General features: G+C 36.5%; 1 protein-coding gene across 1 annotated transcript; it reads left to right on the plus strand.

Moving 5' to 3' along the window:
- VCPIP1 (valosin containing protein interacting protein 1) lies at positions 1-27,565 on the plus strand. The gene is made up of 3 exons (XM_059901798.1): positions 1-2,987; positions 12,511-12,597; positions 22,311-27,565. Exons 1-3 carry the CDS (start codon positions 275-277, stop codon positions 23,177-23,179), a joined length of 3,669 nt encoding a protein of 1,222 aa, XP_059757781.1. The 5' UTR covers positions 1-274; the 3' UTR covers positions 23,180-27,565.
- Positions 27,566-27,860: the final 295 nt, after the last annotated feature.

A 27,860-nucleotide genomic window follows, 5' to 3' on the forward strand; every position in this document is an offset into this window, starting at 1 on the left:
GTGTGTCTGAGGGAGAGAGAGCGAGAGCGAGTGAGTGTGAGTGCGGGCTAGGGTGGTGGCCGTTACGTTCGGGGCAACGGCCACGGCCGTGGAGAAGTAAGAAGAGAAACAACGTCCGGCGCTTCCGCCTTCGCTTAGGAGGAGGAGGAGCTGGTAGGGAAAGGAAAGTGATTCGCCCTGGGCCTGGACTAGACCGAGTCGGGCCGGCGCGGGTCTGGCTATGAGCCTTTGAGGGTCGCTTGGGACGCGGAGCGAGACTCGAGAGCCGAGAGCTATGTCTCAGCCGCCGCCGCCGCCTCCGCTGCCGCCGCCGCCTCCTCCCCCAGAGGCTCCGCAGACTCCGCCGTCCCTGGCGGCGGCGGCGGCGGCTGCTCCGGGGGTGCTCTCGAAGCGGAGAGACCGGAGAATCCTCTCCGGGAGCTGCCCGGATCCGAAGTGCCAGGCGCGTCTGTTCTTCCCGGCCTCCGGTTCTGTCAGCATCGAGTGTACCGAGTGCGGACAGCGGCACGAGCAGCAACAGCTGCTGGGGGTGGAGGAGGTGACCGACCCGGACGTAGTGCTGCACAACCTGCTTCGGAACGCGCTGCTCGGGGTGACAGGGGCACCCAAGAAGAACACGGAATTGGTAAAGGTGATGGGCCTTTCCAACTACCACTGCAAGTTGCTGTCGCCCATCTTAGCTCGCTACGGAATGGACAAGCAGACAGGCCGGGCTAAGCTTCTCCGGGACATGAACCAGGGCGAACTGTTCGATTGCGCTTTACTGGGGGACCGCGCCTTCCTCATCGAACCAGAGCATGTGAACACGGTGGGCTATGGCAAGGACCGCTCCGGAAGCCTCCTGTATTTGCATGACACGCTTGAGGACATCAAGCGGGCCAATAAAAGTCAGGAATGCCTCATTCCAGTGCATGTGGACGGGGATGGACACTGCCTGGTGCATGCTGTGTCCCGGGCTCTAGTAGGCCGGGAGCTCTTCTGGCATGCCTTGAGAGAGAATCTTAAACAGCACTTTCAGCAGCACCTGGCCCGATATCAAGCCCTGTTCCATGACTTCATTGATGCCGCTGAGTGGGAGGACATTATCAACGAGTGTGACCCTCTGTTTGTACCACCCGAGGGTGTTCCCTTGGGCCTGAGGAACATCCACATATTTGGCCTTGCCAACGTGCTGCATCGCCCTATTATTCTGTTAGATTCACTCAGTGGCATGCGAAGCTCTGGTGATTATTCAGCCACCTTTCTGCCAGGGCTCATCCCTGCAGAGAAGTGCACTGGGAGAGATGGTCATTTGAACAAACCCATCTGTATTGCCTGGAGTAGCTCTGGTAGAAACCATTATATCCCCTTGGTAGGCATAAAAGGGGCTGCTTTGCCCAAACTGCCTATGAATTTGCTTCCTAAAGCATGGGGTGTGCCTCAGGACCTCATTAAGAAGTACATCAAACTTGAGGAGGACGGTGGTTGCGTTATTGGAGGAGACAGAAGTTTGCAGGATAAATACTTACTTAGGCTTGTTGCTGCTATGGAAGAAGTCTTTATGGACATACACGGTATCCATCCTAGTTTGGTGGCTGACGTCCATCAGTATTTCTACAGGAGGACAGGGGTGATAGGAGTTCAGCCTGAGGAAGTCACAGCAGCTGCTAAAAAAGCAGTAATGGATAATCGCCTTCACAAATGTTTGCTCTGTGGTGCCCTTTCTGAACTTCATGTTCCTCCAGAGTGGTTGGCTCCAGGAGGGAAACTGTATAACCTGGCGAAAAGTACTCATGGACAGCTGAGGCCTGACAAAAATTATAGCTTTCCCTTGAACAATTTGGTTTGCTCATATGATTCAGTGAAAGATGTTCTGGTACCAGACTACGGATTGAGTAACCTGACAGCTTGTAATTGGTGCCATGGCACATCTGTGCGAAGAGTCAGAGGAGATGGGTCTATTGTGTATTTGGATGGGGACAGAACTAATGCTAGGTCCACTGGTGGCAAATGTGGTTGTGGATTCAAACATTTTTGGGAGGGTAAAGAGTATGACAATCTACCAGAAGCTTTTCCTATTACTTTGGAATGGGGTGGAAGAGTGGTCAGAGAAACAGTATATTGGTTCCAGTATGAAAGTGAAGCGTCTTTGAATAGTAATGTTTACGATGTTGCCATGAAACTTGTTACCAAGCACTTTCCAGGTGAATTTGGGAGTGAAATCCTAGTTCAGAAAGTTGTCCACACTATATTGCATCAGACTGCCAAAAAGAATCCTGATGATTATACTCCTGTAAATATAGATGGTGCTCATGCCCAAAGAGTTGGAGACGTACAAGGACAAGAGTCAGAGTCCCAGCTCCCAACTAAAATTATTCTTACCGGACAGAAAACAAAAACTTTGCACAAGGAGGAGTTAAACATGAGTAAGACTGAAAGAACTATTCAACAGAATATTACGGAACAGGCTTCTGTAATGCAGAAACGGAAAACAGAGAAGTTAAAACAAGAACAAAAGGGGCAGCCCAGGACTGTTTCTCCCAGTACTGTTCGTGATGGTCCTTCCTCTGCACCTGCCACCCCTACCAAGGCTCCCTATTCACCAACCACTTCTAAGGAGAAGAAGATCCGAATAACAACTAATGATGGACGACAGTCCATGGTTACACTTAAGTCTTCAACAACGTTTTTTGAACTTCAGGAAAGCATAGCCAGAGAATTCAACATTCCTCCATATTTACAATGTATTCGATATGGCTTTCCTCCTAAAGAGTTAATGCCACCCCAGGCAGGAATGGAAAAGGAGCCAGTTCCTTTACAGCATGGTGACAGAATTACAATAGAGATTCTAAAAAGTAAAGCCGAAGGGGGTCAGTCTGCGGCAGCACACTCGGCCCACACTGTGAAACAAGAAGAGAGTGCTGTCACTGGTAAACTGTCATCTAAGGAACTTCAGGAGCAAGCTGACAAAGAAATGTACTCCTTGTGTCTTTTAGCAACGTTAATGGGTAAGATCAATTTAACTCAGACAGTATTTCTTAATTGTGAATGTAATATGCTGAGTTTTTCTGATGTCTTCATGGAAAAAAATGGTCATCGTAAAAACTATCTGATAATATATTTTAGAAGAAAGTTATTTTCTTTCGTTTTTTGACAGTTAGTGGATAGATGTTAGTGTGATTTTCTATTGAGTAAATATTAGGAAAATGTAACTAGGAAAGTGAAAGTAGTCCCTTAATTGTCACCGGATTATTTAAATATAACGTATTCTTGTAATTGTTTTTTTAAAAATAGGCTTGTAATGGATCCATTTAAAGGCTTTTTCATTTTTTCCCCCTTGGCTCTATTGAGCCTGCCCAACTTGTCCCTTTTCATTTATTTTTAAATTTCATTTTCCTGCGTGTCATGTGATTTCAGGACTTCCTGTTTGATGAATTGCAGTTTCTGGGTTTATATGCTCACTGTACTCCCACCTAATGGTCTCTCGCATCCATTTCCTGTTCTCCCTTTCCCAGTTCATCACATTTTTCTTATTTGTACATTAGGATTTGTGTTTAAGTAATTTCCTTGCTCGGTGACTCTTTGCCATGAATTGTAATGAACTATTATAACTGATGAGAAACATAAGGAACCGAGGTAGATATTAATGGGGTTGCTTAAGAAGCATTTCTTTTTAATAATTCAATACAAATTAAAGGAAAATATATTATCAATCAAATATATGATTTAAAGCTTTAGATGATTTGGGAAATAATCAAATGGTGTACTTTTTACATTATTTTTATTGGCTGATCTTTGTTTTTAAATTACTGTTAATATGCTTTATTAAGGCTTGAAATAGAAGTAAAATTGAAATATATTGCATATTAGAGAGGCCTTATTTTTGCTGAGATGAGCGCTTTCAACTGGAAAAGTGATCTGGGTTTTGATTGTGTTTTCTAAGAGTGAATTGGGCCTTGACCTTCCAAAACGAAGATTATTTATTTCTGGCTTGTTAAGTTTGGGGGCCTAGTAGTTAATAGGGGATCTAAAAGCCCTATACAAATTTATAACTTAATATTGCTGACTTTATTTTGGCAGACATAGTCATTGAATTGGGGGCTATGTCAAGAAATGTACTAGCTAGGCACTTTGCATTTTTTCTATCTCTTAAGAGTTTTTAGTTCCTTAGAGACTGCATGGAATAAAGGAAAAGATTGTGAATTTTGGAGTCAGAAAGACCTAGAATTTGAATTCCAGCTCCACTACTTGTTAATTTAGTGATTTCAGGCAAGCTGCTTAACTCCCCAGTAGTACTCCAGTTGCCTCCTATACACAGGATACCCCTTGTAGTTGGTACATAGGGCAACAGCAAAGTAATCCCAGAACTCTGAAAATTTAATAACATCATTAATAACAGAATGGATAAACTTAGATATGTGCTGAAGGCACTTTTAAGAAAACCAACAATCTCCCAGGTCAAAACGGGAAAAGAGGTCTTTCTCCATAGAAGAGGAACTCTTGAGGATGTGGCTCATATGTAACCTTGGATGTTCAGCACCTGGTATGGTGTCCAGCAGGGAGCGGGCACTTTGAAATGTTTTTTTTGATTGAATTAAATAGATGACATTAACATATCCAAAGAAAGGCTGTGTCAGCAGAAATGGAATGGATGGTCAGCACTGAACACTGAAAAAGAGTTGAAAAGCAGAATTTGGCAATGTTTATACACTGCTATACAAGGGGAAAAGATACATCAACTGCGGTTCGTGAAAGTTCTGGTAACTAGAAAGGTAATCTCAATTGAGGGGCAGGAATATTTGATCAGTCCTCACCGTGGCCTGGCTCAAAGATCTGAATCCCTTTACTGATTCCACAGTCACCAAGCATCTAGTCTGATCACTCATTTAGCTTCCTGATGTAAGTATTGATAATACAGGTGAGAGTGCAGGTGAGGATTATATTCACTTGGAAGGCTGTGTTCTCCATGTAGATTAATAAATTGGCACAGGTGAGATTATGATCAGCAGTCTAAAAGTCTGGCCAGCATAATATGTTTCATAATGAAAATTAGTAAAATATAATTCTTGTTTACAGTTAGTCACTTTCTGAGGTTGGATTGAGGTTTCTGGACCTGAATATCTTGAGTACTGGACTGTGGACTGCAATGAGTTGACCAAGATAACGTCTTCTTGTTATGATCTCTTCCCTCTTCACCTCCAGCATTTATGTTGCTGCCCCTACAAACCCACACATTTCTTTAAGTCTCCCATTTCTACTCCTGACACAAAATTTAAGCATAAAAAGAGTGTTTTGCTAATTTTATGGTGGTGGTTCTTGAGTGACTTTCTGCTTTAAAGTACTAAGACAGTGCCTGGCCTGTATTAGTCCCTCTATAAACATTAGTTTTCTACCTCTAATTCTCTCATAACTGTATTTGAATTATGTAGAAGTTTTTTTTTTTTTTTTTTTTTTTTTGGCCCCCTGGCTTGTGGGATCCTAGTTCCCCAACCAGAGATTGAACCCATGCCCCCTGCAGGGGAAGTGCAGAGTCCTAACCACTGGACTGACAGGGAATTCCCTGGAAGATGTTCTTAATTAAAAGTGATAGGTTTGTAAAAATGTCAATTTGGGGTTAGCTAAGTAAGTACACACAACGCTATGTAAAGAGTGCTGAGGAATCTTGATGTTTAGATTGAAGAGGGCTGGAAGATGGATAACGACAGTTTATTTAGAAAATTGCAAATTTCAAAGTGCAGAAATAACTTCGTGAATTACCAAATGTGAGCTAAGCTGCTGGTATGTTGGTTTAGAAAATAGCTCATCAAGCTTTCTGCTGTTCAGATAGCTGCCTCCTTCTCACTTAGGTTAAGGCTTTAATACCACTTTCTTAAAGAGGTTGTCTCCTGACCACCTTATCTAAAGGTTTGAGAGACCTTTGCTAAACCACTCTATTACTGCACCCTGTTCAATTCCCTCTTAGCACCTGTTACAAGTTTTCATTATCTTGTTTGTTGGTTTACTTACTCATTTACCTCCCCCATTATAAACTCCACAGAGGCAGAGACAGTAGCCTGTTTTATTCACCGATTAATACTTTATCACCTAGTACAGGCCCTGGCACTTATTAGGTGCCAAGTACATGCTTGTTGAATGAATGAATGCAGATTATGTCAGCAAAATGAACATCTGCTGTGAGCTAGAGACTGTGCTGTAGGTACAAAGATGAATGAGACATGGTCCTTGCCCTCCATAAGCTTACCTGCAGGGTCTCAACTGAGGGCATCCCATACTTTTATAGTTTTCATTTATAATTTTTATACATAGAGAAAAGGAAGCTGGAGAACTGTTGATGAAAGCTATAAAAGTATGGGGGAGATATAGATATATAGATATATAGATATAGGATTGTGTGTCTTCATTAAATAGGCTGACTTCTTGATAGCCAGGGACGTGTGTGTTGCCTTTCTACTGTTTCTAAGTGGGATATTTATTAAATAGAATTTATATCTATTATTATTTGTATCAACGAGACTAAGTGAGTACATCAGTCTTTTGCTCAGTTCATGGAACTAGTCACTTTGAATCTAACAATGGTAGTTTAAAATGAAATAACAGTGTTCTACCTGTAATATTTCACAGATTTTAATCTGCTTTATCCAGACCACTTGGACATTATTAAACAATTTTTTCAGACTGTTATCTTCATTATTTATACAGTATGTGAGTGACTCTAACTCTAGCATTGCAAAATATATAATTAAATTTTCTTATAGACCAGTTTTTTGTGGATTCTATTTTGTGGTAGATATGATAGATAGTAGTACATCATCCACCATAAATACTAGGCTAATTTCTTTTTTATTAATATTGTATTCCACTAACTTTTTAGTTAATTTTCTCTTTCAAGAGATAAAGACAGATTTATGAAAAACGGTTTGTCAGTTTTATACATACTTTGTCAGAGTTGCTGTAAAGGAATTAGGCTATTTGTGAGATATTTACCCCACTTTAATTACAAAGGTTAGCATCCTTTCAGGGGTTGCGAAACTTGTGTGATTTTTATATACCTTCTGTCTTCCTCGAACTGTATGAGTTTTTAGTATACACTTTTAAATTACACAATATTTTATAATTTCATAGTACTTCTTGATGTTGTAACTGCCTTGGGTTTTTCCAAAATCACACGTGGTATTCAAACACTTATTTTTAAGATGACATGGGGTCTGAATATCACTATTGCATCTTGAATTTTTTCTTCAAATATTGGGTGAAGGACAGTTTCAAATCTAGATAGGACTTAATGCATCTGTTATTCTTAACATACTCTCTCGTAACCCTTCCAGTTGATTTGTAGACAGCATATTTCTAATGGGGGAGCTGTCGTAAAGTTGAATAAAAAGAATGCGTATAGATGTATCTTAAGGTAAATATGTCTGTCATAAATGGTGATTTTATAATATCATACTTTGAAGATTAAGTTAAACATCGATTCTATTTCCTTTTTCCTTCACATTTTTTTCAATTATAAGATAATATTTTTAAAAATTCAAAGATCTCAAGTATGTATAAAGTAGAATATAGTAGTTCTCTTTAACATTTGCACTCCCCAGAGAGAATCAGACTGTGTGTGTGTGTGTGTGTGTGTGTGTGAGATAAATATATCTTTCAATGCTGATGATGACACTAAAAGACACTTAAGGGACTGAGTATAAGGAGAGAAACAAGCATGCCTTTCTTAGAAATGGTTTGGACTATTGATAAGGTAGATACATTTTTAGATGGGAGGATCTGCAGGAAGGGTGGAGAGATGGCAACAATTTTTCTCAGCTAATGAATACCTTTAGGATTCTTCTAGTAGAAACAGCCCCATGTTCCTACTTTAAATTTACATTTTGGTCAGTTTATTTTATGGTAATAGGAACTTGAGTTCAGAATTAACTTAGGTATTTTGGGGGGGAACTTAATATATTTCATATATTTTTTATTTGTTTTGTTTTTTTAATAATATATTTCATATAGATGTTAGATTTTAAAATTTACTCACTTGTTGAAACTTCAAATTGCTTTTTTAAATATCTAAAGTTAGAAAATTGGAACGATGACCTTTTGAACTCACTTTTAACCCATGATTTTGTTATTAGTAGTAAAAATTAGAGAAACAATGATATTTTTAAAATGTTTAATTTTAACATAACTTTTTAAAAATTACCTCTTATTAAAGAGGAAAAAAATTAGGTAACCAAAAGAAAAAACATCCGTAATAATCACTGCCATATATAATAACTACTGTTCAGGTGAGAGAACTGAAGACTATTAGGAAGGATTCGAGGAAGACGAGGTATGAACAGAGGTTATCTATGGTGGTGGTATAGACTTTTTTCTACATTTATACACATACACAGTATGTTCAATATAAGTATTTTACTGTTGTACTATGAAGAAACAGTTGAATTATAAAGCAAAATAAATTGGAGACTAACAGAAAAATATGAATTAGTATAGTATTTGTTAGATGCTTTACCAGACTAGTCCTGTTCTCTAAGAATTTGCTTTCCAATGAAATGGTAGAAGAGTAATTCCCCCTCCCCCTTTTTTAAGCAGTTTTCAAATATGGTATTATTAACTATGGTCACCATGTTGTACGTTACATCCCTGTCACTTATTTATTTTATAACTGCAAGTTTGTACCTAAAAGTCTTTACCTTTGTTTTTGCTATGATTTTGTTTTATTAGTTTCATGAAGAGGTACAGACGGTACCGTTAGTTAACATTTTATCCATATAACATTAAAGAGCAGTTGTCGTTGTGCTGCTTCAATTAAGTTTTTCATGGACATCTCTCAGGCATTATTAAAAGAAAAAACCTCATTTATGCTAGTATTCATTTCACGAATTCTGAATGCTACTATCTCTCCAGCATTGTGCCAGGCCCGGGAATAGAAAGTGAAATAGGCCACTGACCTTTTCCTGACTCTGAAAAGCTTCTGGTCTAGAAGGGGAAACAGAAAAGTAAACTGAGTTAACCTGCAGTGTGATCAGGGCTGTGGTGTTCATATGCATGGGAGCATCAAGGAAGGTACCTACCTAACCACCACTGAAGAAGAATCCTAGAGGAAGTGACACCTAAATTGAGTTTTAAAGAATACATAGCTATTACTGGTCTTTGGGGAACCGGAGCAATTTGGTGGTGTTGCTTTGTAGAAATCAAGTTAGGATATGATGAGAGAGCTGTGAGATAGGAGCAAGGGTAAGGAATCTTAGGCTTCCTTTTATGCCGTGAGAAAGGAGCTTGGACTTAACATATGGTTTGGTGGAACCATTAAAGGTTTAACTCTGAAGGCTGTATGGAGGAGAGATTTGAGGAGAGTAAGATTAGAGAGAAAACCAATTTTTTTTTTTTAATTTTTAATTTTATTTATTTATTTATGGCTGTGTTGGGTCTTAGTTTCTGTGCAAGGGCTTTCTCCAGTTGCGGCAAGTGGGGGCCACTCTTCATCGCGGTGCACGGGCCTCTCACCATCGCGGCCTCTCTTGTTGCGGAGCACAGGTTCCAGATGCACAGGCTCAGTAATTGTGGCTCACGGGCCCATTTGCTCCGCGGCATGTGGGATCTTCCCGGACCAGGGCTCGAACCCGTATCCCCTGCACCGGCAGGTAGACTCTCAACCACTGTGCCACCAGGGAAGCCCGAAAACCAATTTTGAGGCGGTGGCAGTGCTTCAGGCAGGAGATGGGCCTGAACCAGGTCAGTTGTAGAAAGAATGGAGAGAAATGTAGCAGAGAGCCATCTGTGACTGATGGGGGACTTGTGCAGTGTCACAATCCTTGCTTCCTGATCTCTGATCCCTGTTCTTGGTTCTGTTTCCAACAAACATGACTTCAGTGGAAGTGTGTATATACCAAAGGAAATAATTTGCCTAGTTTTTCTTTCAACCAGTTGTTGATGCCATGGATTTCTATAAGAAGAGATATATCCATACGGATATATCTCTTCTTATATCCATACGGATAGTTCTGCCAAATTTGTTGTAACATGATTTGACCTTTAGTAGAGGTTTAGTATCAGTGGAAAAGGTATAAGCTGTGGAACAATACACAGGATTCAGATCCAGGCTTTGCCGCTTACTAGCTATTTGATCTTGCGAGAACTATTTAAACTCTCTGAGCTTGTTTCCTTTTCTGTAAAATAGGGCTCAGTTAGGAGGAGAAAACAAAATTATGTGAAGTGCCTGCTCAGAGCTGGGTAGACAATAGAGATTTAGGTGGTAGCTATCCTTCCCTTAAAGCAATAGAGTATCCATGCTCACTGGGGCCATATAGGTCTGAAGGGGGTGAAAATTGGTTCTTGGGGGACGGTAAAATAAATCTTACTCTATTTAATGAAAAAAGTACAGATATACATATAGTACGTAAACAGATAAACAGTATTCTGTAGTATGCAAATACCATGGTCGAGGCAGATTAGGAAAATAATGGCTAAAAATAATTTTTAGGTAGATAATGAAAACACAAGGTTGATAAACAGTTCAATAGAGTTCTTTTTAGAGTTTTGCCTGCTTAAGTAAGGAATAGTCGAGTTTGTAAAGTATCAATATTAAGAAACGTCATTTTTCTTACTAGTATTTAGGTGGTCAGTTCTGAGGAGTTTACCATTTTGGCACCCGTTTGGATTTTGACCCAAAAAATTAAGTGCTACCATCTAAGTTTTTGATATGTTTTGATATTCTAGAGTATTTGATAAATGATATCCTAGAGTGTTTTATAAAATACTAAGTACATTTAAGATAATAATAAATAAATGAAAGATTACCACCATAGAAGTAATTTATCCAAATAAAGTTTAATGATAAATTCAGCAGTCAGAACTTCTGTCAGAAGTTATTAACGTTCTTTGTTCAGGAGTTCTTATTAATATTCAAAATTTTAAATTTCTGTATTCACCCTTAAATATTGGCAATTCTAGTAGTGCTGTATTATTAGTGAATGAAGTGTTCATGTAAGTAAATGTTCTAGTTAACTGAAACGTTAAGTGCCAAGGCTTTTTAAATTTGTATACTTTAAACTGATATACTGAGCAACTTCAGCCAACTGCCATGTAGATTCACATTTCTGTTTATCAGTGTGGGAAGGGGTTAGAGCTCTGAGAGAGTGTAGGTACGTAGTGATTAATTCACTTCATCAATAACCTCCATTCAAAGCTCAGATCCAATAGTGTAGTCCTCTAGTAAGAAAGATAAAAGTTAACCTTTCTTTGTTAAAATGCACTTTAAAAAGTCCTGACTGTAAAAGCAGTATATATACATTATCAGATTAGAAAATAATGAAAGTATAAGGAAACAAAAATAACCATATTCCACAAACCAAAAGTAACTTTTATGTTACTTCCATTCTTTATTAACTTCTTGAACAGTGGTTATCATTCTTAACTTTTTATTTGAAACTTCTTATTGGTAATAGGCACTGTCAAAGGATGTTCTTGAAAAATATGTTTTTGTGAAATAGTGGGTTGCTTATAGCTATTTTGTGGACTTCTAATGTTTATTCTAAATCTCATCAATAGGTCATTTCCCCCCTAAATTTCTGTTTTAAAAAGTCAACTTTGCAACAACAAAATACATTAATTACTTATCTTCAGTCTACCTATTTACTTTTCTCCCTAGCCCTTTCCATCTGTTTTTATTAGTTTTAATCTAAATATAGAATATATTTTTTATATTCTGCTTTAAAAACATAGTATCTTTCTATAACTTTTTCTGTTGTTCTAGTCCACAGTTGCATACTAGTTTACTTTGAATTGGATTGAGTCTTCATATGTATTTTGTTTAATATGCCCAGTATTGACTCATGCAGCTTTAAAGACATTTTTGAATTAGTTCCTACATTTAAAAATGGGGGGACTTCCCTGGTGGTGCAGTGGTTAAGAATCTTCCCGCCAATGCAAGGCACACGGGTTAGATCCCACATGCCGCGGAGCAACTAAGCCCGTGCACCACAACTACTGAGCCTGCGCTCTAGAGTCCGTGAGCTACAACTACTGAGCCCACGTGCCACAACTACTGAAGCCCACGTGCCTAGAGCCCGTGCTCCGCAACAAGAGAAGCCACTGCAGTGAGAAGCCCACGCACTGCAATGAAGAGTAGCCCCCGCTCGCCACAACTAGAGAAAGCCCGCACGCAGCAGTGAAGACCCAGCACAGCCAAAAATAAATAAATAAATACATAAATAGAAGACATTAAAAAAAAAGGGGGGGAGAATTAAACATTAAAAACCTGGATTTCTGGCTTCTCTTGAAATGCCATTTGATATTGAAACATTGGGCCTTTACTCTTCCATGACAGCACTTGGCAATGGCTTCCATTGTTAGATTGGCCATGCATTTTCTAGTCATGGTCCCTCGTTCCATATCGCTTCCTATATGTTGTATTACACCAGACTGCATCACTCACTTAGGAGATCTGCCTTGCAATCTCTGTTCAAGGCTAATCCATATTAAAGCAAGCCTGGGTTGAACTCTCTTGTTAGTTGCTAATACTGTATCTTTATTTTACAGGAGAAGATGTATGGTCTTATGCAAAGGGGCTTCCTCACATGTTCCAGCAGGGTGGCGTATTCTACAATATTATGAAGAAAACCATGGGTATAGTTGCTTTCTGATTTTATTCTTAGATAATATCTCCACTCAAGCTGTTCTAAGATTAAGAAAGTTCAGATGATATTCTTCCGAAACTATTTCCAGTGTTAATATTAGGTACATATTTTTCTTTATCAGACTGCCTAGTTAAAATGGATTATTATCCTGATATGGTCAGCTATGTTTTCTGCTATAATATTACTAAAAATCTCCTATCACTTTCTTTCTCCTGTTTTCTCATTTAAATTATGTATATGATCCTTAACAACTAAAGACAAATTGTGAAATTAGAGGCCGATTTGTTTATAATGCTAGTGACTGTCCCAGAACCAGATAATACAGTGTTTTTTTGTTGTTGTGTTTTGACTATGATTACTATATACCTCAGTATTTTCTGGATTGTAGGAAACAGCTCACTTTACATTTAACCTCTTTTCACATTGGGTATACATTGTTTATAAAGGTATGTGCATGTGTATAACTGTATCTTCACAGTTTCAAGAGAGAGGTTGCCAGTATGTATGTTTGGACCCCATATGTTTTATCAAAAATTTGATGTGAGTACTTTTGGCCCCAGACTTTATCACTCTGGCTTATCTCACTTTCTTACCTACCTGACCTCTGTAGACATTAAGTACATAATCTCTATTTTATGTTTGTTTGTTTGTTTTCTTTCTCATGCACTTCTTTTTCCTTCTTAAAAAAACAAAACCCAACTTGGCTATTGTAGAAATGTTAAAACACATAAAAGTAGCAAGAATAATGTAATGAATCCCTATTTACCTACCACCCAGATTCAATAATTATCAGTACATTTCTACCTACCCCATCTCAAATGGACTGTTTTAAAATAAATCTCAGACATAATTTCATCTGTAAGAACTTCAGTATGTATTTCTAAAAGTAAGCACTGTTTTCTTTCTTTTTAAAAAATAACCATAATACCATTATCACATCTAAAAAATATGAACAGCAATTTTTAAGATATCACCAACTATCCAGTCAGTGTTTAAATTTCCTTGATTTTTGATTGTCTCAAAAAATGTTTTTTCTTTTGATTTATTGAATTGGGGACCAAAGAACAGCCAGCTGGCCAGTAGCCTTGCTTCCTTCCTTCCTTCCTCTCTCCCTCCCTCCCTCCCTCCCTTCCTTCCTAAGATAGGATTATTGAAACATAATTTGCATACAGTAAAATTCACCCTTTTTAGGAATACAGGCATGTGAATTTTGACAAACATATACAGTCACGTAACCATTACCACAATCAAGATATAGAATATTTCCACCATTCCAAAAAGTCACCTTGTGCCCCTTTCTAATTAATCCCTTACCTCTCCCCCTAGGCCCTGGCAACCACTGATTTGATTTCTGTCTCTATATGTTTTCCTTTTTCATATCACCATATAAATGGGACCATATAGTTTAACCTTTTGTGTCCGGCTTCTTTGATTGAGCACAGGGGTTGGCAAACTCCTCCATGTGAGCCATACCAGTCCCACTGCTTGTTGTATATAAAGTTTTATCAGAACACAGCCACACTCATGTTTACCTATTGTCTGTGGCTGCTTTCGCAGTGCAATGGCAGAGTTGAATAGTCGTGACAGAGACTATATGGTCTGCAAAACCTAAAATATTTACCAGGTTGCCCCTTTACAGAAAAATTTTGTCAATTTCAGTCTTTAGCCTAGTGCTTTTGAGATTCATCCATCTGGTTGCATGTAGTTTGTTTTTTATTGCTGAGTATTATTCCATTGTATGTATGTATCACATTTAAAAAATTCCATAACCAATTGAAGGACATTTAGTTTGTTTTTAGTTTTTGGCTACTATGAATAAAGCCACTGTAAACATTTGTGTACACGTCTTTGTGTGGACGTATGTTTTCACTTTTCTTTGGTAAATACCTAGGAGTGGGATTGCTGAGTAATGTGGTAAGTATATGCTCATCTTTATAAGAAACTTCCAGACCATTTTCCAGATTGGCTGGACCATTTTGTATTCCTCCAGCACTTGGTAGTATTGGTTTTTGTTTTTTAAACCATTCTAATAGATTTATATTACTACTCATAGTGGTTTTAATTTGCATTTCTCGAATAACTGATATTGAGCATCTTTTCATGTGCTTATTTGCTATCTTATTATTATTTGGCTTATTTTAAAATTGGTTTGAATTTTCTTTTAACTGAGTTTTGAGAGTTCTTTAGATATTCTGGGCACACATCATTTATCAGATAAGTGTTTTGCATATATTTTCTCCCAGTTTGTTACTTGTCTTTTCATTCTCCAAGCATTATCTTTTGAAGATCAGAGGTTTCTAATTTTGATAACCAATGTAACAGTCATTTCTTTAGTGATTCATACTTTTTGTGTCCTATCCAAGAAATCTTTGCCTAATCCAAGGTCACAAAAATTTTCTTCTTTGTTTTCTTCTATGAGTTTTATAGTTTTAGGTTTTATATTTAGGTGTATGATCCATTTTGAGGTTTTTTTAATATGTTGTAAGTTATGAGGCAAGGTTCATTTTTTTGTGTGTGGATGGCCAATTGCTCCAGAACCATTTGTTGGAAAAGGTATACTTTATCCATTGAATTACTTTGGTACCTTTATCGAAAATCAGTTGACCATGAATTATACACTTGAAAAAGGTGAATTATATGCAGAATATACATCTGTAAAGTTACTTTTAAAACAACCAGTTGACCCTATTCATGTGGGCCTGTTTCTAGAATCTCTTTTCTATTTTGTTGATCTATATGTCTCTACTTCCACCAATACCACAGTCTTGATTACTGTATTTTTATAGTAATTCTTGAAATTTAGTTAGTATGAGTCCTCCATCTTTAACCTTTTTCAAAATTGTTTTGAGCATTCTAGGTGCTTTGCTTATCCATATAAATTTTAGAATCAGTTTGCCAATTCCTACAAAAAAGTCTTCTTTAATTTGTCTCATCAAAATTTTGTCATTTTTAGCATATAATTCTTGCACATCCATTGTTAGATTTTGTACCTAAATATTTTATGTTTTGGGGATGCTATAAGTAAAAGATGCTTTTTAAAAAATTCCAGTTTCCTGTTGTTCATTGCTAGTGTATAGAAATAAGATTGGTTTTTATGCATTAACCTTGTACCCTGTGACCTTGGTAAACTCACATGTTAGGTCTAGTAGCTTTTAGCAGGTTCTTTGGGATTGTCTATGTAGGTCATTATGTCTTTTGCAAATAAGAGACTGTTTTATTTCTTCCTTTTCAATTTATATGCCTTTTATTTCTTTCTCTTGCTTTTTTGCACTGGCTATAAATTCAGTGTTGAATAGAGTGGTGAGAGTGGATATCCTTGCCTTGTTCCTGGTCTAAGGGGGAAAGCATTCAAACCTTTAGGTTTTTCAGAAATGCCCTTTGTCAGTTTGAGGACATTCCCTTCTATTCCTAGTTTATTGATGGTTTTATAGTATTGTGAATGGATGTTGAATATTATCAGGTGCTCTTTTCCCACATCTATTGAAATGATCTTATAAGGGCTTTCTTTTTAGTTTGTTGATAGTGTGAATTACATTGATCGATTTTTGACTGTTGAACCAATGTCACATGCTGGATTCTTTTTTTTCTTTTTTATAATCCATTTAAAAAAATTTTTTGTTTATTTTATTTATTTATTTTTGGCTGTGCCAGGTCTTAGTTGCGACAGGCGGGCTCCTTAGTTGCGGCTCCCGGGCTCCTTAGTTGTGGCTTGCTGGCTCCTTTAGTTGTGGCCGGTGGGCTCCTTAGTTGCGGCTCACAGGCTCCTTAGTTGTGGCATGTGAACTCTTAGTTGTGCCATGCATGTGGGATCTAGTTCCCTGACCAGGGATCAAACCCACGTCCCCTGCCTTGAGAGGCAGATTCTTAACCACTGTGCCACCAGGGAAGCCCCTTTGCTAATATTTTGTTGAATGTTTTTGTGACCGTATTCATGAGGCATAATGATATGTAGTTTTCTTGTAATGACTGTTTAATCAGGGTAATGTTGGCTTCAGAAAGTAGAGTTGGGAAGTGTTCACTCCTTTTCTGTTTTCTGGTAGATTTTGTAATAGCTTTGATATTATTTCTTTCTTAAATGGTAGAATTCACCAGTGAAGCCATCTGTGCTTGGAGTTTTCTTTATTGGATGGTTTTTAACTATGAATTTAATTTCTTTAATAGACTGCTCTTAAGGTTATTCCTTTCTTCTTGAATAAGCTTTGTTAGTTTTGCCTTTTAAGAAATCTGTCCATTTCATCTAAGTTATCAATTTTATTGGCATAAAGTTGTTTATAATATTCCCTTACTGTCCTTTTAATGTCTTCAAGGTCTATAGCTCTGTCATTTCTGATATTGGCAATTTGTGCCTTTCTTGTTTTGCTGACTAGTCCAGCTAATGGTTTATCAGTTTTATTGATCTTTTCAAAGAAATAGCTTTGGTTTCATAGGTTTTCTCCATTGTTTTCCTCATTTCATTTTTTTTGTCTTCTGCTATTATCTTTACTTTTTCCTTCCTTATGCTTCCTTTGGATTTAATTTGCACTTCCTAGTTTCTTTAAGTAGAAGCTTAGATTATTGATTATAAATTTTTGTTTTCTAATATAAGCATTTAAAGCTATAAATTTCTCTCTGAGCATCCCCCTGCCTTTTTTTGCATCCCTTTCTTTTTAACTTTCCATCTTTCACTTCATTCTACCTTCCGAAATATATCAATACCAGTTAATGTGTTTTTTAAATTAATTAATTAATTAAGTTTTGGCTGCGTTGGGTCTTTGTTGCTGCGCGCGGGCTTTCTCTAGTTGCGGCGAGCGGCGGCTACTCTTCGTCGCGGTGCGCAGGCTTCTCATTGCGGTGGCTTCTCGTTGCAGAGCACGGGCTCTAGGCGCGGGGGCTTCAGTAGTTGCGGCACGCGGGCTCAGTAGTTGTGGCTCACAGGCTCTAGGGCGCAGGCTCAGTAGTTGTGGCACACAGGCTTAGTTGCTCCGTGGCATGTGGGATCTTCCTGGACCAGGGCTCGAACCCGTTTCCCCTGCATTGGCAGGCGGATTCTCAACCACTGCACCACCAGAGAAGCCCTAGCTAGTGGTTTTAAAAAAGTTATTATTTAATTATGATTGAATGTAGGGCTCCCAGTAATTGGGGTAAGTATGCACTGTCTTTCATAGGACTGAAAATAACTTCCCTCAGTTGTTTTTGTGTGTGGGAGGGTTGTGGTGGGTGGTGTGGGGATGACGCTCTTGATTATTTTCTAAATAGTTTTTTGGTTTTGGTTTGAAATTATTTTTTAAATGTTAGCTGTGATGCTAAGACAATTTAATGCGGGAAAGAATAGTTTTATCAATGAACAGGGCTGGGACAACTGGATATCCACATGCAAAAGAATGAAGTTTGACCTCTTCCTCACACCAAATACAAAATTAACTCAAAATGTGTAAAAAAACTGGAGTATGAGAGCTAAAACTAGAAAGCTCTTAGAAGAAAACATAGGCATAAAACTTCTTGACTTTGCATTAGGCAAAATCTTCTTAGATATGACACCAAAAGTACAAGCAACAAAAAAGTAGCTAAATAAAAACAAATTTTTGTGCTGCAAGGACACCAACAAGAAAGTGAAATAACAACTCACAGAGTGAGAAAATTTGGCATATTATATATCAGATAATAGATTTGCATCTAGGATATAAAGAACTCAGCAGTAAAAAGACAAACAACCCAGTTAAAAATGGGCAAAGGATCCAGAGAAAATATATAAATGGCCAATAAGCACATGAACTGATGCTCAACATCATTAACCATAGGGAAATGCAAATCAGAACCACAGTGAGATAGTACTTCATACTCACTAGCAAGGCTGTAATCAAAAAGACAGATATTAAGAATGGTGGGCAAGGAGATCCTGGTGGGAATGTAACATAGTGCAGCCGCTTGGGAAAAAAGTGACAGTTGCTCAGAAGATTTAAGATGGAGCTACTGTATAACCCAGCAATTCACTCTTAGGTGTATACCTGAGAGAAATGAAAACATGTCCACACAAAACTTGTACACAGATGTTCATAAAAGCATTATTCATAGTAGTCAAAACTGGAAACAATGCAAATGTCTATCAACTTAAACATTGGATAAGTAAGATGTGATATATCCATACAATGAAATATTACTTGGCAATAGAAAGGAATGCAGTACTGATACAGACCACATTGATGAACCTTGAAAATCTTATGCTACATGAAACAAGCCAGAAACAAAAGACCATATATTGTATTATTTTACTTATATGAAAAGTCATATAAATGACAGAATAGGCACACCTAGAGAGACAGAGAGAGTAAATCAGTGGTTGCCTAGGGCTGGGAATGGGGTGGGAGAGGAAATGGGAGTGACTGCTAATGGGTTCAGGGTTTCTTTCTGGGAAAGTGTTCTAAAAGTGATTTTGGTGATGGCTACACAACTCTGAATATCCTAAAAAACATTCAACTGTACACTTAAAAATGGGTGAGTTGTGTGTGAATTATATGTCAATAGAGCCATTATATTTTTTAAATGTTACCTGTGGTATTTATTCTTATTAGGAGGGAGTTTAGAGCTCTGGAGTAGGAACATCTGATACTAAATTTTGGTTCTACTACTTATTCCTGTGTGACTTCTAAGTCTCAGTTTCTCTATTTGTAAAGTGGGTATGATAATCTCGGGGTTATTATTAGGATCAAATGAGATTGTGCACATAAAGCAGTTAGCAAAGGGCCTGGTACCTAATAAATACTTAGCTAATGTTTGTTATTATTATTATTATTAGAATCCCAGCTGTTATTTGCAGAATTATTTAAAAAATTTTTGACCATAACACAGCCATTTGAAATGGGTCACCATCAGAAAATCATTTTACCTTTCAAAATATAATTTCGTCCAATATTTGTGGTAAAATGTTACCTTTATTTTTAGGACAGATTCATGTGGCAAATCGTTATCATCATCCCGTGGTCAAAGAACGAAAGCGTAACAAGCCCTCCTCACCCCCAGATATACACCCATACCCTCCAAAAATTGGAAAAGAACATAATTCTCTTACTTTGTTCAAATCCACCCTAACAGATAGATGGTTATATCTACATTTGAACAGACATATTGCCCAATATAACAAATAGGCTTTTAATATTCCTATTCTTTATGTTTGGAAAGGTATTTTTAAATTAATTCATCCATTGTTCTGATGCACTTTAGGTAGTTTCCAGTTTTTTGATGTAAGAAAGAATGTAGCTATAAATATTATACATGTCTTTTGGTGTATATGTGCAATAGAATTGTTGATGTATGATATAGAAATTTTAATACACCTTGATTCTTAAAATTCAAAGAACTATATAAGTTATATAGAACCTAAATGATTGTTTAATCACAACACAGTATTTGTATTGATTTTTCAACATATATTTTAAAGTTTTTTAATGTAAAAAGTCTAGAAACTATAGAAATGGGGAACATCACCTATAATTGCTAAATACTTGTCTTATACATGCATTTTTTTGACATGATTGTAATTACAATACTTAGATTTGTTTCCTGCTGTTTTCCTGTATCATGCATATTTTACTGTATAAATGAGGCATCATAGGTTACTTATTTATATCAGTATTAATAGCTGCATATTACTTCTGTCAGGTAGATAGACTGTAATTTTCTTAACCCTTCTTTTCTTGTTGAAAGCTTAGATTGTTTCCAGTGTTTCATTGTAAATAATACTGTGATAAACGTGTGGGACTATGATTCTTTCCAGGGATAGCCAAGGGAAAGCATCACAGTAGCAGCCTGGAAATGATTACAAAACCTTGTGATCTAATATAGAAATTAAAACTATTGACTGCATGATGTATATTAGGCACTGTGGTATGTCTTTGCATGTGTTCTCATATAATCCTCAAATAATTAGTGAAATAAGTACTATACTCATTGTTATACTTACCTGATTGCATTGTAATTGTCTATTGACACTCGTCTCCATCTCCTAAGAATTACATTTTATTTTTGAATCTTCAGGGTCTATGTGCTCCTGGCACATAGTGAGGCTCAGTAGTTGTTATCTATTGAAATGATTGTTTAAAAGCTTTAAAAGCTTTTCCTTGGGGCATCCCTGGCCTTACCATTCAAAAATTCTCTTTTTTGCTACCTTTGTTTTCTGAGCTATGGTTTACAGATCTCTGAGGTAGGGGATTGATAGAAGGTAAACTGATTTAAGGGTTGTAATCTGAAAGGTACTATTTAGACATCTCTGATTTTAATTTTTTAATTTTGTATGACTATTTTTGTCAGTTCTCTCTGCCAAAAATGTGCCAAGAGGAAATTCTCGTTAGATTTTCACTTATCACTGAAATGAATGTTTATTTGAACTTACTATATGGTATTTATTCATTTGAAGTTGTTTTTTTCTCTGATTATTTGGAATATTCACAGTAAGATACATTAGAACCACTCCGTAGCTTTTTTCAGAGAGGAAGGGACTATTCTTAATAACCTGCAAAACTGGAGAGAGACTACCTAAGTGCCCACAAAGCATTCCAGAGTTCACTCATCCTTCCCCTCTCTGAATTTCTGTAGTACTAACAGTCTCATTCATTTTAAACTAGTTTGCTTTTGCCTTTATATTTTGCCATAAACATACCCATATATTATTAAAAGTTCATTTTTTTTAAACATAGAAAATCTGTGGTTTCACAAAACTTGAAAACCCTTATTTTTGCATATTTGGAGTCTATACTTAAAATGTAAAGATATTGGATAGCTTAAAACACACATGCAATTCTTTTATGCCCAGGCTGGAAAAAGTATAAAAATTTGAAATACCATGTAGTGAGACCAAACTCTTCAGCTAGAAGATAAAGGGAAGCCTGCTTTAAAGTTCTTACCCTCTACTGCTGCATTGACTGTGAGAAAGTATATCGCACTGGGCCATTTGAAGAGCATCCATAACTCACTCTTGTTTTGGTGGTTCTGATCTGCCAGAGAGGAATAAGAGTTGTAACATGAAGTACAACTATTTCAAAGGAATTGAATTGAATACGATGTTATTAATCTACTGTAACCAAATGTCAGTTCTTCCAGTTATACTTAAGTCACAGTGCCTTAATCCTAGCTTTCCTAAATGTGCCTCCACACCTACTACTTTAATATGGAGTATCTTATTTTGAAAGTTCATACTTTTTATATTTGTGAAAAATACATATATACACACAGAGAAAACTTTTATTCTGGTATTCTGTAATTTAATAGAATCACTTATGATTTTTAATTCAACACACTGCGCAACATATGTATACAACACTTTGCCCTTATAGGTATTTTTAAAGTTTATAATTTGAATTTTACTAAATGAAAGTATATTTTCTTATTGCTCTACTATAAGCAAATGCTTTACTAACACAATTGCTAGTGTTTTTCTTATGCAAGCTGTTTGTTTCAAGCCTAACTTTCCTAACCTTGTGATAGGTTAATGATATATATTTTTCAAATCCCCTGGGAAACTGCATTAAGGTTTATTTATGGTGGTATTTCTTTTTTTGTAATAGCATTAAATTCTATTAATAAGTGTAATAAATTATTTGCTTATTAATTTTGTTTTGAAAGCTGTTACCTGTAAATTATTATTGGAAATTTACTATTTCAATTATAATTGTCTTTACTACACCTTTCAAGTAAGATTTTAATATGTTAAATTCTTTTTCCTCTCTTCAGGTATGGCTGATGGCAAGCATTGCACTTTTCCACATCTGCCTGGCAAAACCTTTGTCTATAATGCTTCTGAAGATAGGCTGGAGTTGTGTGTGGATGCTGCAGGACATTTCCCCATCGGTCCTGATGTTGAAGATTTAGTCAAAGAGGCTGTAAGTCAGGTTCGAGCAGAGGCTACGACAAGAAGTAGGGAGTCAAGTCCCTCACATGGGTTATTAAAACTAGGTAGTGGTGGAGTAGTGAAAAAGAAATCCGAGCAGCTTCATAATGTAACTGCCTTTCAGGGAAAAGGGCATTCTCTAGGAACTGCATCCAGTACCCCACACCTTGAGCCAAGAGCTAGGGAAACTCCAGTTGTGAGGAAGCAGACCACAGGGACACACTTTAGTAGTTCCATTAAAACAGAGCCTTCTGTATTCACAGCTGCTCCTAGTAACAGTGAGCTTATTCGAATAGCTCCTGGAGTAGTTACAATGAGAGACAGCAGGCAGCTTGATCCTGATATGGTTGAGGCCCAGCGAAAAAAATTGCAGGAAATGGTTTCTTCTATTCAGGCGTCGATGGACAAGCACTTGCGGGATCAAAGCACAGAGCAGTCACCGTCTGATCTTCCTCAGAGGAAAGTCGAAGTTGTGAGTTCTTCTGTGAAATCTGGGACTCTCCAGACTGGCTTACCTGAATCTTTTTCTCTAACTGGTGGCACTGAAAATTTGAACACGGAAACAACTGATGGCTGTGTGGCAGAGGCAGTGGGAGCAGCATTTGCTACAAGGTCAAAAGCACAAAAGGGAAACTCCGTGGAGGAGCCTGAAGAGATGGATAGTCAAGATGCTGAGATGACAAACACAACTGAGCCAATGGATCACTCTTGATTTAATTAGAGGCTAATAAAGGCAGAATGTTTATTGTGAACATGTAATATTTGTTGGCTGGGCCACATAACTTGATTAGTCATTAAAAATCTTGTACGTATATAATTCAAAGATTATATCTTGTTATTCAGTGCATGATAGCAAGTGTGTGATTGGCAATAGCTTTTAATATACTGCTGCCCAGGCTGGCTCTGAATTCCTATAAATTAGTTATTAGATCCGCTGAGATGACTTTCTTCCATATATGTGGTTCATTGTAATTTTAATTCCATGAAAGTCTTAATGTTTAAAACATGAAAATTCTCTAGCTACGTATGTTTGATTTCTGAAAAGGCTAGGGCTGGGGGGAAATAAGATTTTGCTAATGTTGATGTCATCAGGGTAACCATTCCACATATTTATTAGCGTGTCAAAGGATTTATGTAAATTTGAAGGTTATCTGAATTAAATTGTATCTTGAAATTCATAAAAAGGATATATTAGACACTGGGATCCTGACACTTCTGTGAACATGAGCACATTCATAGAGATATATATTCTTGGTGAAACTATCTTGAGAATGTAGTGTAATGATATAACATTTTGCTGACTTGAGCAAGGTCAGGGGAAGGTAACTATTCTAGAATGATAAAGTCAATGTGATTCAGTAATGTTGCTGTCTGAACCAACACAGCCAGTTGTGTGCTCTGTTGTTGATAATATGTTACCATTATTTTGAATCCTGGCCTGGTGAAGTACTACCAAATTTTTGTCCTTTAATCTTGCAGAAAAGTTGATTGCAAAGTGTGGTAGAAAATAATAAAAATAATGGTAGCAGTAGTTAATCTCTAATTTTCAGAGTTTGTCACATTCACAGAGCATTTATAAATAAGAATTTATCTTTATGAATGAGTTACATTGTTCTACAATTTTGATCCATGGTATTTAAGCTTGTATATGCTAAATGTATTTGAGCCCCTTTGAACCAAAAATGTTTCCCTTTTTTCTTAGAATCCATAAGATTTTCTTCATTTGTTGGCTTCACTTGGATTTGGATGCAAATTTGACTGCGTCATACCCTGATCAACCGGGCATTTGCTTAAATAGTGTATTCATCAAATCTTTAGTGCCAGTTTCCTCAAGAAGCAGCTTTCATGTTTACTCCTTAAAGAATGTTTATCCTGAGACTGGTATTGCACTATTTTATCCTATTCTGCAAATCTGTATTCTGAAATGTACACGTTAATCCATCTTTTTCCTCTGTTCACTGAAATTAAGTTGAATTTGAATGGATGAAAGACAAAATGTATGTTAATACAATCTCTTATCTAGAGCATTCAAAGCCTGGCTGTCTCTGTTTGCTCGTGTAACAGATGCAGAACCGTTTGCATTTCAAGAAAATGTACATCAGAAATTATATTATCAGGTGTTTAAAAATGTCAACCTGTTGATTCATAAGGAATATAGACAGAACTTTAACTTGTGTTTCCAAATAAGGGAGTTTTTGGTTTCTTTCTATGAAAGTATCTCTGACTGAATCCACTTATTAAATTAACTACTTTATTTTGAATAGGGAAAGAATGGAGACTCTAGACATTTTGCAGGTGATATCTGAGCAAGATACATATTTGGGTTAGTTTTATCACATTTTTAAAACCATATTCTGTCTCCATTCTTCTTCTAAATTTACTTTCAGATACCTCTCTCTATGTCTATAAATATAAGGAAATTTTAGAACTTTTATATTGTGTACGAGTTTTGCATAAAGAACTGCAGCTACCAAATAATATTTCCCATTTGGTTAGTACAGGTGACTTCTGTGTGTTAAATTAAAAATTACAAATATCACTAACCACTATAATTATTTTTGGCTTTTTTCAGCCACTGAACACCCTCCCGCTCCTCCACCACCACATACTTTTTTTAGTTTAAATACAGGAAAACTGGTTAACAAACGAATGCATTGCTTCCAGGTAAATGATATAATCACCTTTTAACAAATATTTTCTTCACCTGTGGCTCGGTATGTTTAGTTAATAACTGACAAATGTAATTTCATAGCATAAAGTAAAAATATCAGATGCACATTTTATCTCCCTATTAAATACTTGCATTTAGTCCAACTAGAACGCACCTGTGAACATTAGAAGGCAGGCTAATCTCTGACAACACTATTAATTTCTCTTGCCAGAGCAGTGCTATTTCGAAGCTGGTTAGGTGTGAACATTATAATAATAGTTTGGGTTCTCCCTTGATAAAGAATAAAAGGCTTGATTCTGAGAATGGTCAGGTTTCTTGAAATTATTTTAGATCAGCTGAAATTTGGTTGCAGTAATTAATGGTTTTTGAGAAGTGGTCCAGGTATCATCTTCACAAAAAAGTTTTAGAGCAGAATTTCTTTAAGTTCTTGACTATTATCGTTTGCCCTTCCATATGGTTATCATAATCAAATACATAATTATAGGAATGATTATGCTTTTAGTACTACTATTTTAGTACTACCAGTACATCCGCAACTTTGAGTCCAAGCTACGGATCATAAATTAGTTGAAATATTTTCTTAGCCCTACATGTAACGTTATAACTCTAATTCAGTCCTATAGTTAACTTCTATTTGCAGTGTTTAACTGAAAACTGAAGTAAAATTGTAAATTTTTTTCTTCAGTAATCCATTTTATAGTTAGTCATACCAAGGTTGAATATATGACCCAAAGTCCAGGTAGAGTTGAAGATGATGTGTGTCTAGAATACTGGTTGTGAGAAACTGGTTGAAATTGAAGAAAACAAGACACTGTCAAATATTATGAGCTAGAATATAATGAACCCCAAGGGAATGGTTACTCAGGAACTAGTTACAGAGCAAGCCTAAGGCCCATTTCCCCTCCTTTCACTATATTTCAGGTATTTTATTGGAAAATGTTAAGCTCAAGACCTGAGAAATTTAGCAAGTGCTATTGACTGTGAAATTTGCTTTATATCTTCCAATGATTTTTAGTTTCGTTTTTGCAGTCAAGCCTACTGCTTGCAATTAAGATAACAATCTGAAATGCATCTATGATTCCCAGCCACACAGGTCCTTATTGCCATTATTTTTAAGAATCTAACTTTATTGGAAATTAGCAGACTTTTGCATATGGTCTCTAACCTCAGGGAAGATCACTTGCTAGCAACTCACATACTAATGACAGGTTTCTGAGAATTGTACTGACATCACATGTTAGCTACTAACTGCAAAGTTTATAACAGTATTATTTTATGTAGTTACCTACTAATAACTGGCTGCTAGTGAACATTTCTCTAAAAAATTTAGACCTCACTACTAACCAACCTAAGTATGAAATAAACTTACAACTTCTGTCTTTAATTAAGCTTTGGTCAATATAGTGACAATATCATAAAATGTTTATTTCAGAATATCAGTACCATTTGGTCTTCATTTTTCAAACAGGAATTTTAATTGGCCCAGACATAAAATACTGCAGAGCAGATATTGAGAGATTCATGGTTCTCAAAACAAGGTTTCCATATTAAGATTTTCATAAAAGGCTTTGCAAAATCAGATTGAATTCCACTCATCTTAATATGAATTTAAAATCACCTCTTATAACAGTAGTAGTGAGATACATGCTCTAAAGTAAGTTGGGGTAGATATATCCTACATTTCCAGGTTATCATGTAATTTAACAAAATTGCATAACCTCAAGGCTCTTCTCAATTAATTTTTCAAACCAGAACTATTCACTTGAAAACATACCACAGTAGAATGTTTACTTAAGAAATAACAAAAGGGGCTATATCACCAATGTAAGATTTGTAGTTAATTGTAAGTTCTGCCATTCTTAATAATTCTTTGAGATGCTAAGTGTTTCAATTCATATTTAATGATACTTACATTGTGGGAATTTTAATGTTTGCTCCAAAATAGCAGAAATTGTAAAAATTGTGAATTATTGGAGAAAATGCCATTACTTGTATATCTGACATTTAACTTTTTAAATTATGGAGTCTACATGCTTTTGTAGTATAATATTAATACGATGATTATTCTCTTGTAAAAGAAAACTAGTAAAAAAAAAAAGTTTTAGTTGACGTTATCTGCTTGTGAGTATCAATTACTTAGTATTTAAAAATTTTAAGGTATTGCATACTTTTCTTTAGAATGCACAAGTCCCTTCCTGAGCTTTTATGCCTGTGGTAGAGCAATAAAGGACTGAAAAGGTTGTCAGTATTTTCAGGTTTATTTGACTTTAAGAATTAGTGCCAAGAGCTGGAGAGTCTGCTTTTTAGAGGGAAATGTTATTAAGAATATGTAAAAATAAGTGTAATAGTGTAAATATTTAGAAAAAATTAAATAGCAAGTGCTTTAACTGCTCAATAAAATAGTATAGATGTTCTACCATCCCTAAAGCACTGGCTGTTATCCATTATTTTCTGATTTTGTGATTGCTGTATATATTACACTTGAGTAATAAATAATTGGTAATAGCGTATTCCATCTATATAGAGTTCTACAGCACACCTCACTGTACAGTATTTGAAGTTTTCTTTTATATCAGTAATAAAACTATGAGCTAATACATAGTTTCCTGGAATTATACCTTATTATTATAATGCATGAAAATAAAGTTTGTTTGAAAACTTCCTTCACTGGGATATCATATAGGGACAGTGATTTCTCCCCTTAGTGCAGATTTCAATGCAA

Source organism: Balaenoptera ricei, chromosome 17 (assembly GCF_028023285.1).
Source record: "Balaenoptera ricei isolate mBalRic1 chromosome 17, mBalRic1.hap2, whole genome shotgun sequence".
In the NCBI taxonomy this organism is placed as follows: domain Eukaryota; kingdom Metazoa; phylum Chordata; class Mammalia; order Artiodactyla; family Balaenopteridae; genus Balaenoptera; species Balaenoptera ricei.

Excerpts from the sequence above, each read along its gene's own strand:
- VCPIP1 (XM_059901798.1), top strand. The coding sequence starts at position 275 with ATGTCTCAGCCGCCGCCGCCGCCTCCGCTGCCGCCGCCGCCTCCTCCC. Across the intron at positions 2,988-12,510 it reads TCTTTTAGCAACGTTAATGG|GAGAAGATGTATGGTCTTAT; the intron begins GTAAGATCAATT and ends TTTATTTTACAG. Across the intron at positions 12,598-22,310 it reads TATTATGAAGAAAACCATGG|GTATGGCTGATGGCAAGCAT; the intron begins GTATAGTTGCTT and ends TCCTCTCTTCAG.